Genomic DNA, 10,982 nt, shown 5'->3' on the forward strand with positions numbered 1-10,982 from the left:
CCAGAACGACCCATCCCTGAAGAACCTGCCCCCCCACCAAGTGTTCACAAACTCCTCTTCATCCTTCGAAACCTCACTGTGTAGCTGCTTCTGACCCCCACCCCACCTTCCACCAAACGGCGGGCCAGGCCCCCCCAGCTGGGAGGTCACGCTGGCCTGAGGGGATTCGTAACTTGGATCCCTGGGCCCTGCAAGCCCCAGGACCGCAGGCAAGCCTGGCCCAGCTCCGAGACAGACAGTGCTTCCAGGGGCTGCAGAGGAGACCCAGCGGGGAGGCAGGCTGCCCAGGTGCCCCCAGTCCTTTGGAGGCTTTTCCCAGGCCTGAATCGGGTGTGTAAGGCAACGAGGAAACACCACAGCTGGTGGGACGGTCCCCAAGAAAGCACGGCGGCGCGCGCCTGGACCTAAATATCGTGCCGCAGTGTAGGCACTCAGCCTCTGTGCCGCCCCCACCCCCCCCCCCCTGCTGGTCACAGCTCCCAGCCCCCACGGGCGCCAGCCCCCCAGCAGTGCTCTGCAGGGACGGCGCTTCACCAGCCACACCGGCTCCCTCCCCTCCCCACCAAGTACAAAACACGCCTGCACACAGAAAGAGGCCAAACAACTGTATTTTCACACCTACTTTGGCTCCCGGCCACTCAAGAAGGGGGCAGCCGCAGAGAAGGCTGGTACCAGGCCCCCTCCTGCCCCACCCCTAGGCCCGTGGATGCCTGGCATGTCCTCCCGGATGGAGTCAAGCCCCAGGGTGACCCACAGGCCTCACAAGACTGGCTTCTGTCCCCTGCCACCCCTGCCAGCTCGTCCCCAGGCCTCAGCTGGCCCCTTCCTCGCCAGGTCCAGGACAAACCGACGGGTGGGGGCAGCAGGGCTGAGAGCTGGACGGACGGACCAAGAGGGTAGCCTGGCGCTGGGCGAGGGCTCAGCCCAGGGGCCATGCCAGGCGGCCAGGCCCCCAAGGTGCCGGCCGGGGAGGGACCTGCCCTGGGGCGGGGGTTCCTAGGGTGCACAGCCGGCCAGCCGCCCAGCAAGGCCTCTGCGCGTCAGAGCTGCCCACTGGCTCTGCTCCGGGCCCGTGCTCCCATCAAACAGACAAGCAGGCAGCGTTTCTGGAACCAGGGAGGGACCCCACGGAGCAGAACAGCAGGCTCGTCAGGCCGGCGGCCTCCAGCGAGCGGGGCTGCGAGTGCGAGTGTGTGAGTGTGTGTGGCGTGGTGGCTGGAGGGTCGGGGTGTGGCCGCCTGGACTCTCCCGCAGGCTCTGCCAGCCGGCAGGGGGCCAGCTAGAGTGTGGCCGCCTCGGCCAAGCCCACCCGGTTCAGGTCCCGGTCGAACACGGTGTAGTAGCGGCCGATGAAGACGTCCCCCAGGATCCAGAGCGGCCCGCCGGGCGGCGGGATGTCCATGCCCATGAAGCCGCTCAGGCAGATGGTCTGCCCGGCCTGCGACACCTGCAACGGCCGCGCGGGTCACCCCCCAGGCCGCCACCCCGGGCGCCGCACCCCGTGCCCCGGCCGCCCGCTCACCTTGAGCGTGTAGTTCTCCGGGGACAGTTTGTAGCCCCTCCCCCCCAGCGTCACGGTGACGTCGGGCAGGCTGGGCACCTTCTCACAGGGGATCATGTACTGAGGAGCGACGAGAGGGCGGTGCGTGTCAGGGGCACAGAGGCCGGGGTGCCCTCCCCCTGCACCCCCCCCCCGGCTCCCCGGCCCGCTCACCTCGCCCTGGATCAGCGGCACGGCCCCGAGGGCCTTCTGCAGCTCACGCACCTCTTCCACGGGGCCCACGATGAGGGACGTGCCCGTGTCCACGATGGCCTCACAGCCCCCCTTGCACAGGGTCAGGCTGCTGCCCACAGCCACCCTGCGAAGGACGGGGTGCGAGTCCCCAGGCCGGGCTCACGGCGAGCCTACCTGGACCCCTGCCCCGCCCCCACCGCAGCAGGGCTTGGCTCTGAGCAGAGCTGGGTGGGTGGGAGGGAGAGGGGGAAGGGAGGGTGGGGGCTCAAAAGGCCAGGCACAGGTGCGCGGCCACCCAAGCAGCCACGTGAAGAGGGCCCTGGCCAGAGCCTGGGGCCAAGAGCTTGGCGGGGCATCAGGAGGGGCTGGTGGGTGCAGGGTCCAGGTGCCCCCCCCCCCACGCGACTCGCCCTCCCTGCAGAGGCGCCCCCGGACTCACTGGTCCATGTGGATCTGCCAGTAGGCCTTGCGCGTGACGTTGTGGTAGTCCAGGGAGCCTCTGTAGTACTTGGAGTCAATGCCGCCCAGCATCAGCTCGCCCCCCGGCTGCGCGCCTGGGTCCCTGGGGGAGGGAGAGGGAGTCGGCCGCCCTGCCCAGCCCTGCACCAGGCGTCCAGCCGGAGGGCCGGAAGGACAGGCACAGGCTGGGGGCGGCCACGGGCAGAGGGGGGAAGTGGACACTAAGAGCCCCCCAGGAGTGAAGCCCTCACCTGCCTGGAAGAAAAACCAAGGGCTTCCAGGAAGCGGCGCCGAGAAGCCCCGAAAGAAGCTGGGCTGCTGTTCCCGCCCCAGGCCCTTTGCACGGGCGGCTCTGAGGAAGCAGGACTCACTCCCCCTTCAGATCTCAGCTCTCCGCCCCCCCCACCTCGAGACCCTTCTTTGCACCTTGAGCTAAGCGCTGCTCGCCTGGCTGTCCTGCCTCGGGAGCGCCTACCTGAACCTGTCCTCCGGCCACCACTGTGGCCTCTGCCTCCCAGGACCTCTGAAATCTGTGCCCCCTCCTCCTCACCCTCAGTTCTGCCCTTGTAAGCCATTGCTCCCACCCCCACTTCCTGCCTGAGCCCATCCCCCAGGGGGTCCGGACACTGGGCCTGCCCCGGCCAGCCTCCCGGGCCCTCTGCCTCACACCCGCCCCAGGGCCTGGACCCGAGGGCTCAGGGGCCACAGCACCCCCACTCATCTGCGTCCCGGCATCCACACGGAGGCCTGGCTGAGGGCGGGGCTGAGCAGGAGGGGGGCTCTGGGCTGGAATCCTGCCAGAGGTGCCCAGGGTCGGACCCCCAGTAAAGCGGGCTGGGGAGGGGCGCAGTGACCCGGGAGCAGCTCAGGGCCGCGGGCTGCCCGGCTCACGCCCTGCCCACAGCCACACCCCCGGCGCACCGGCATCACCCCTCCTGTCCAGGCCTCCCCTCGGGACCAGTGCCACCTGGGAAGAGGCTGGAGGCATGAGGCCCCGACCAGGGACCCCACGCCAGCAGGAAGGGCATATCTGTTAGCACCTCTGGAGGGTAGCAGCACCTCCCGGGAGGCCCCCTGGGCAGCACTGCCGCCCCTGCCAGGGTCACCTCCCATGGGAAGCCAGGGCCCCCTGCTTCCAGAGCCCCGTCACAGTCAAGGATTATGGCCTTGTCCCCTCTCGGCTGACAGCAACCCAGGGGCCAGGACCATGTCTGCCCACCCCGGGAATGCTGGGAAGACTGAGGTTGTGGCGGGGGGGGGGGGGCGCCGCCCAGACCCCCGGGCTCAGCTCTGGTTCTCGTAGGAGGGAGGCCCGAGGACCAGGATCCCAGACCCGGGGCCCCAGCAGCTCCCGCTGGGAGGGCCCCTGAGACCTTCTGTGAGACGGCACCAGCCCCCCCTGCCGCCAGAGGTCAGGCCCCGTGGCCCCGTGCCTGGCGGGCGGGGACTCGACCCCCCACACCTGTTCAGGTAGAAGGAGAAGATATTCTTGTCCACCAGCTTCTGCTGCATCAGGTTATCGAAGACGGGTACCACGTTGTTCACGGAGATGCGGGGGTAGGCCATGCCCAGGATGCCATCGAACTTGGCTGCGATGAAGGTGAGGCCCGGCTGCTTGGTGGCCTCCCCGAAGGTCTGCCTCTCGACCTTGATGCCGCCCACGCCCGACGACGCAGAATTACAGGGCACCTGAGGACCACGGAAGGGTCAGCGGGCCCTGGGGACTGCCAAGTCTGGGCACCAGGTGGGCTGCCACCTTTCGTCCCCATGGCGACAAAACCCAGCTCAGTTGGTGCCCATCACCTGGCCCTTGGGAACGCAAGGCGGGCAGAGGGCTGGGAAGAAAGGGCTGACGGCCCTGGACGGACACGGCTGCAGACACTGGGGTGGGGGGGCTGTGCCCACTCTGCCGGGACCGTTCCAACGACAGTTGGAAATGGAGTGAGCTGGGGGGGGTGGGCTACTTGCTGAGCTTGGACCCCCCCATCCCAAGGCCCCCACCTGGCCCGCTCCTGCCCTTGGGGAACCCCACACCCTCCCCTGGCTCAGGGGACTCAAGGCCACACTGCCCCTCCCCCAACCAGGGGCCGAGGCTGCTGAGACAGTGGCAGGATGTGGGAAGAAACGGCTGCTTGGGGCCAACGCTGGAGGGGGAGCGTGTTGGGTGACATCCTGTCCCAGGCCCAGAGAGAACCTGGTGGAGGGCCCCGCAGATGAGCCTGGGCAGGCAGATGAGGACGGGAAGGGGTGGCCTGCAGGGAACGACAGTGCCCCACAACCTGCCAGGACCATCAGCAACGGTCCAGCCGGACCAAGGGTCCTCCCTGCCTCTCAGGAGGCTCTGCAGCCTTGCTGTCCCACCCAGGGCTGGTTGGGGCGGCGGGGGCGGCCTTCTGCTTTGCTTCTCCCCAGAGCCCTGGAAAAACGTTCAGGCCACACCCCTCCTGTAGCTGGCACCAGCAGCTCCACCCGAGGGCCCGTGCAGAGGTGTGGGCAGAGCCACAGGGATCCCTCACCCCTCCGCGCAGGGACCCCGTCCACGCCTGACTCTGAGTGCCCAGCTGGCACCTCCCGCCCAACATGTCGCAGTGGAACCCAATCTTCCCCCGGTTCCACTGCCCAGTGGGGAAGAGGCCCCAGCGCTCTCACACCCGCACCTCAGTGGCCTCCGCCGCACATGGGATGGCGCGTCCTGCCTCCGGCCCTGGCTCTGGCCGCACGTGCCACCCCTTCTCTGCTCTCGGAGCGCCGCTGAGCTGTGCCCCTCCAGGCCTTTGCTCAAGCGGAGCCCCGGGCCCCTGGCTCAGCCGCCCCCCGAGGGAGCGAGCGGACCGGTGGCCCCGCGGCGGACTCACCGACACGGTGTCCTGGCTCAGGTACCCGGACAGGCTGCCGGAGCCGTAGTGGATGGCGAAGGTGGTGCCATTCTTCACGTACGTGCTGGACTTGCCACTGTTGTACTTGTGGTGGATCCCTGCGCGACCCCCAGGTGTCAGTCGGCCCCGGGGGCCGCCCAGGTCCAGCCCCACGATGGCGCCATCCTGGGCCCACAGCCCCAGCCCACCGGGGAGCCGCCCACGGGGGAGCCTCTGGCGTGGCTGGGAGGTGGGAGCGCTGCAGGGCCCGAGGCACCTGCCTCGACCCGATGCCGGCCCTCTGCCCCAGCCGTGGTCCCCCAGGCCCGCAGGGAGAGCACGTGCAAGGGGGAGACCGGGCAGCACTCACAGCAGGCGATGTCCAGCAGCTTGCAGTGGATGGAGGGCACCCACAGGTTGGAGGAGCCGGTGTCGAAGACGACGGTGAAGCACTGCGGGGGGGTCCCGATGCCGATCTCCCCGTAGTACTGCGCCTGGGGTGGGTGGGGGGGCACAGGGCCTGTCAGCAGCCAGGCTCGGGGCCTCATCTCCCCACGGGCCCAGAGAAGGGCCGGATGCCCTGCCTCCGCTGTCCACCCCCACCTGTCCCCTCCCGTGCTCCGTCCTGGTGCCCCCGGGCACTTGGGGTTGCAGCCCCTGGGGACAGCCCTGCCCCGGCCTGACCATGTGAGGTGGAGGCGTGGGGAGCCCACCCCATGGGAAAGACAGCTAAACCGGTGGTGGACTCTGGGCCAGGACAGGGTGGAAGTGCCTGCCTGGGGACCCCTTGTGCTTCAGGCATCCAGGTCTGGAAGGGAAGCCCCCCCCGCCCCGATCCGGACCCCAGCAGGAGGGCCTGACGCCCATGGGGCCAAGCCTGGAGGGCCGCCAGGCAGAGGGGTCCTGGAGGCCCACGGGAGAAGGTCCACAGGGGAGGCCGTGAGTCACGCCAGCCACACGGCCTACACGGCTGACCCAGGGCTCAGGTGAGCCTGAAGGGGTCACATGCCCCTCGGGACCCCTGAGAGACCCTCGGTCCCTAGTCCTCCGGTGGGTCACGGGGTGCAGGTGGATCTGAGTCTGAGGTCTGCTCCTGGGTGCTGCCTTCCCAGGGAGGGAGGCTGGGCTAGTGGTCACCACAGGAATCTGATGCCAGCTCCTCTGGGCATCGCTCTGCGGCCACTTGGCTCTGAGGAGCACCAGCAGCTGCTGACTCATGACCCAACAGAAGTGCCCAGACTTGAGGGGGAGGGGAGCGATTCAGCAAATGTGTGTGTGTGTGTGTGTGTGTGTGTGTGCGTGTGCGCGCACACGCGCGCGCACGTTGGGGGTCAGGGGTGGGGGTTAGGAATTAGCACTGGTCAGCCAGGCCCCAGGCGGAAGGCCCCCCTCCACCAGCCTGGTCACAAGCCTGTGAGGTCACGGCTTCCTGACATGGCTGGGGCTCCAGCCAGGACAGAGGGCACGGCCACCCGTCCCAACCCCAGGTGGACCGGAGGCCGTACAGCAGCAAGGAGCTGGCTCCCCTAGACTCAGGGTGGGAGCGCAAAGAGGATGTCGCCTGGGCAGCCCCAGGGGCACAGGCTGGGGCGCAGGACCTGTCCCGAGAGCTGGGACCGCAACGACCTTGCCCCAGCTTGCTGTGCGGCTTCCGCAAGGCTCCAATGCCGAGCCGTTTCCTCCACACTGAGCAGAGGCGTGATAAGGGCTGGCTGCTGCCCAGAGAGGGAGATAAAGGGCCAGAGCTGGCCCACAGCTGCCCCAGGGCAGGGGGGCAGGAGCGGTCAGTGACGGGAGGGCAGTCTGGCCCTCGGGACCCAAGCTCAGGGACCCACCCCCCCAGGCCTCCACCCGATTCTGGGCTCCTCCACGCCATTCCCAGCGCCCTCAGCTGTCGAGACTGACGCAGCGCCCCCCCCCCCCCGCCCCCGCCCCAGGCCCGGGCTGGCCACCAGGATGAAGACAGCCCAGCCCCGAGCTGATGGTTGGTGGTGCGGGGGAGAGACCTCGGGGAGGTGGCAAGGCCACTTCCCGCCAACCTTCTCACCCCCGGCAGGACCAGGACCAGGATGGAGAGCTGGGAAGGAGGCAGGCAGGAGTCAGAGCCTCAGAGCAGGTGAGGTGGGCGGGGCGCCCACGGGAAGGGCGGGGCTGAGCGGCAGCCCCGCCCCCGCCCCACCCAGGATGCAGCTGGAAGCACTGGCCGCTGAGAACCGGAGACCTTCACCCAAACCCGCTGGTCCCAGCACCTTTCCCGCCCCCAGCCCCAAGGTGGGCCCCCGACACTCACGTCCATGTAGTTCTTGAGCACCTCGGGGATGGGCCCCTGGGTCACAGCAGGCACCCCCTGGGAGTATTTCGAAATGGGGCCCTTGGCAATCAGGTTTTCCACGGGGCCGCCCACTTCCGACATGGTCCGGCGGATGGACGTGAACTTGTGCAGTGGGATTCTGCCAAGAGAGGGTCAGGGCTCCTTAGGGGCGGCTGGCCTTCCCCCCCACCCCCGCCCACGTCTAGGCTGGAGGCCAAGCGCGCCTGCTCCCGCCCCTCCTCAGCCACCGGGGCTCCAACCCTCCCCAACGCCCCACCTGTCCTGTGGCCACGCAGGGCCTGCTGCGGGCTCTTCTGAGACAGTCTCCAATGGGGGCTATTAGGGTGTCCGTGTCACCTGTCGCACCTGCCCAGAGCCCTCCGAGGCGCCCCTTTCACCCGGCCCTCTGGACAAACCTGCTTGCCCCCCAGACCCCACCTGAGATGGCTGCCCCTGCCCCGCCTGACTGAGGGGGTGACACCTCCTGGCCATGAGAGGGGACTTCCACGGTTCGCCTCCGAGAAGCCCTCCTGGGCCACCCTCTGTCCCCTCACATGTCCCTGTTCCCTGCAGCACTGAACCCAGTCTCCTCAGGACACGGACCCTGGAGGTCTGTGCTTCCAGGCCTGCCCTCCTCCCTGGGGGCCCAGCTGGGAGCACCCTTCCCAGGACACACGCCAGCCTGGGTGGCCTTGGTGGCCTGCCCTGCAGGAGGGAGCACGGGGTTCTGCCATCCGAGAGCAGAGTAAGGGTCCTTCTCCACCCCCAGCTCCGGGCTCCCCAGGAGGCAGCAGAGAAGAGCCCCCCGAGCAAGGGGAGCCCCTGGGTGAGATGTCTGCCCCGCCCCGAGGGTCTGGGGGTTCAAGGGCACAGCTGGCCTTTCCTACCATGCCCAGGGCGCACTCTAGGAGGATGTGGCTCTTGACTCTTGCCTAAGAGCGCACAGGCTGGCAAAGCCCGAGGGGTTTTTTGTGGGGGGTCACGCCCTTCAGTAACCAAGGAAACAGGTGCTATCAGCCCCATATGACCCAGAGAAGAAGTGAGGGGCTTTGGTTCCACCCCCAGAAACCCCAGGCTCCCCTGCCCACTGCCACCCACCTCTGCCTGGAGGAGGGCCTGTGGGCGGGGCCAGGACAGGCTCAGGCCCGCAGCTGCTCCCCCACAACTGCTCCAGCTGGGGCTACGTGTCCCCAGGCCGCGGCCCACAGAGGAGCCCACACAAGCCAGCCCTTCCGCAAGGCTTGGGTCCCACTGGGCCTCCAGCCAGTTCCCACAGCCCTGTGAGCTCACCCACCTGCCAGGAGAGGTGGAAGCAAGCCTGCCCCCACCCGGCACAAAGGTCAGGGCAAGGACAGAGGGGTGGACCTGCTGCTGGGCCAGCAGGCTGCCTTTCAAGGCCAGAAGGATGGGGGACCACAGCCCTGCTGACACAGCCCTGGACCAGGCCTGACCGGTGGTCTGGCCACAGTCCGGGCCTCACCTGCCAAGGCCTGAGGATGGCGTGGTCCTTGCTAGGACAGCTGTCGGTGGTGGGCCAGAGCCCCAGCCGCAGGGAGGGGAGAGCTGCCCACCGCCTGGTGCCAGCTGGGCAGGTCACCCAGACCCACTCCTTAGGCCACCTCCCTTCTGTCTGCAGGACCTATGGGCCTCCTGGGGCTCAGAGGCTCATATCGTCCCCAGGCAGGCAGTAAGACCTCCTGAGACAGACCCCACACACAAGGCGACGCCCAGTTCACAGCGGGCAAAGCGGCCCCAGGCAGGAAACCGGCTTTCCCAGGCTTGGGGGCTCCGGGCCTACACCTACCTGGGTCTCCCGACTTCCACCTACGTGCGGGCCCCGAGGACAGGCACCGACCCTACCCGTCCCGGGGAGGCTGGGTCGCCTGGAGTCACAGCCACTCTCCCTCCTGCTTCCTCCTGCCCCCCCCCCCCCAAGGCCGACCCCAAGGGTCGCGGGCCTGGCGGGGACCTTGGGAGCGCCCCGCACTTGCAGAGCTCCCCCGCTCCACCCAAGCGTGGGTCCTGCAGGAGGCCGCGGGGGCGGCACAGCAGCATCCCTCCCGGGGCGCGCAGAGGGTGCCCGGGAGCCGCCGTGGGGGCGGGGGTCACCTGGGCGCGGGAGCTGCAGGGCTCACCTGATGAGCGCGGCGGCGGGCGCGGCCAGGAGGCCGAGGGCGAGCAGCAGCAGGCTGGGGGGCTGCATGGCGGCGACGGCGGCGGCGGCAGCCCGGTCGGAGCGGAGGGTCCGGGAGGTCGCGCGCTTATAGCCGGGATGACGGCGCAGTCGGGCCCGGTCAGCTGACCCGCCTGGCTGCGCCGGGGCTGGTCACATGGGCCTCGACCGGCGGCGCGGGGGCGGGGCCGGGGCGGGGCCGGGGCGGGGCGACCCGGGGCCGGGAGCCGAGGCGCCCGCTCGGGCCCGCGCACGGCGCTCGGGGGCGCGCCCGCGGTCCTGCCCGCTCGGCTCCGCCCCCGGCCCCGAGCGTTGCGGGGCTGGAGCTGGGGCTGCGGGTGCCCGGGGGCGTGGGCGGCCCGCGGGCCTCAGCCGAGCAGGCCGGCGCCTGGGCCTCCCTGGACGCCTGCGGCACCAGGCCCGGGAGCCACGACTCCTTCCCCGCCGCAGGCGCGCGCGCGGTCCCCAGGACCCCGGGCTCCATCCTCCCCTCCCCGTTCACCTGCTCCCTCCCGGGGCGCCCCTGGCCCTTCCGTCTCCCTTCGACCTGGGAGTCTCCCAGGTACCTGCTTTGGAAGGTCCAGCCACTCTCTTCGCCCCTCTGCAAGTGTCCACAACCCTCCCACCCCCAAGGGCCCGCCTCAGCAGCCCCTGGCCTGGCCCCTGCCAGGATCACCCTGGGCCCCCCTTCCTCTGTACCGTCCCCACCAGGGGCCCCAAATCTCAGAGATGCTGTGCAGGGGGTTAAGGAAGCAGTTCCCAGCGCCATCACTCAGGGTCAGCTTTTACCAGTCTGGGAGGGTAGGGGCGTAAGTTCTGGCTAATGCCAGCCCTGCGGGGGTCATAGTGACCCCCTCACCACCCGTCCTGCCAGGGGATGGTGCTGCCCCAGACGGCCAGATCCATCCCTCCACCTTCAGCCCCAGCTCCAGGAGGGGCAGGTGTTATCTAGAAAAGGAATTCGGAGAAGCTTGCCTGAAGACAATGAAGCGGGAGAATGTGCGAGAAAGTGACCTCTGCCGGGGCTGGCCTCTCTGAGGAGGTGACTTTTGAGCAGGATGTGAACGCCGAGGAGAGGAACCTCCACGAGGGGACTCACCCAGGGCACTTAAAGGGGCGGGAGAGGTTCTGTGGCTCACACAGACAGGGTTAGAATTCTCATCTTCTCCGTAAGCACCAACTACCCCAGGACCCTGACCCAGCCACCACCAGCCCCCTGCACCGGTCAGTCTAATGGCCACAGATGAACGGCCACCCCCTCTCCCTGCCTCCACACCCTGCTGGTGCACAAATATTTTCTGGCTCACCTGATGTGCTTCTAGGTGGGAAGACCAAAGACAGGAGCACAGCAGACCCACCTCTGCCTCGGAATCTGAGCCACCTCCCCAGGTCCAGGGCTGTCCTCCGGGCAGGCCCAGAAGTGGGCCCCTTGAATGGGGCTTACCCCCC

General features: G+C 68.9%; 1 protein-coding gene across 1 annotated transcript; it reads right to left on the minus strand.

The window, feature by feature from the left end:
- Positions 1 to 590: 590 nt before the first annotated feature.
- Positions 591 to 9,676, minus strand: CTSD (cathepsin D). Its single transcript, XM_047774921.1, has 9 exons — positions 9,496 to 9,676; positions 7,340 to 7,499; positions 5,420 to 5,543; positions 5,050 to 5,168; positions 3,657 to 3,883; positions 2,175 to 2,297; positions 1,715 to 1,859; positions 1,523 to 1,621; positions 591 to 1,447 (listed from the first exon to the last, which is right to left on the minus strand). Exons 1-9 carry the CDS (start codon positions 9,561 to 9,563, stop codon positions 1,280 to 1,282), a joined length of 1,233 nt encoding a protein of 410 aa, XP_047630877.1. The 5' UTR covers positions 9,564 to 9,676; the 3' UTR covers positions 591 to 1,279.
- Positions 9,677 to 10,982: the final 1,306 nt, after the last annotated feature.

This window comes from Phacochoerus africanus, chromosome 4 (assembly GCF_016906955.1).
Source record: "Phacochoerus africanus isolate WHEZ1 chromosome 4, ROS_Pafr_v1, whole genome shotgun sequence".
Taxonomy (NCBI): Eukaryota; Metazoa; Chordata; class Mammalia; order Artiodactyla; family Suidae; genus Phacochoerus; species Phacochoerus africanus.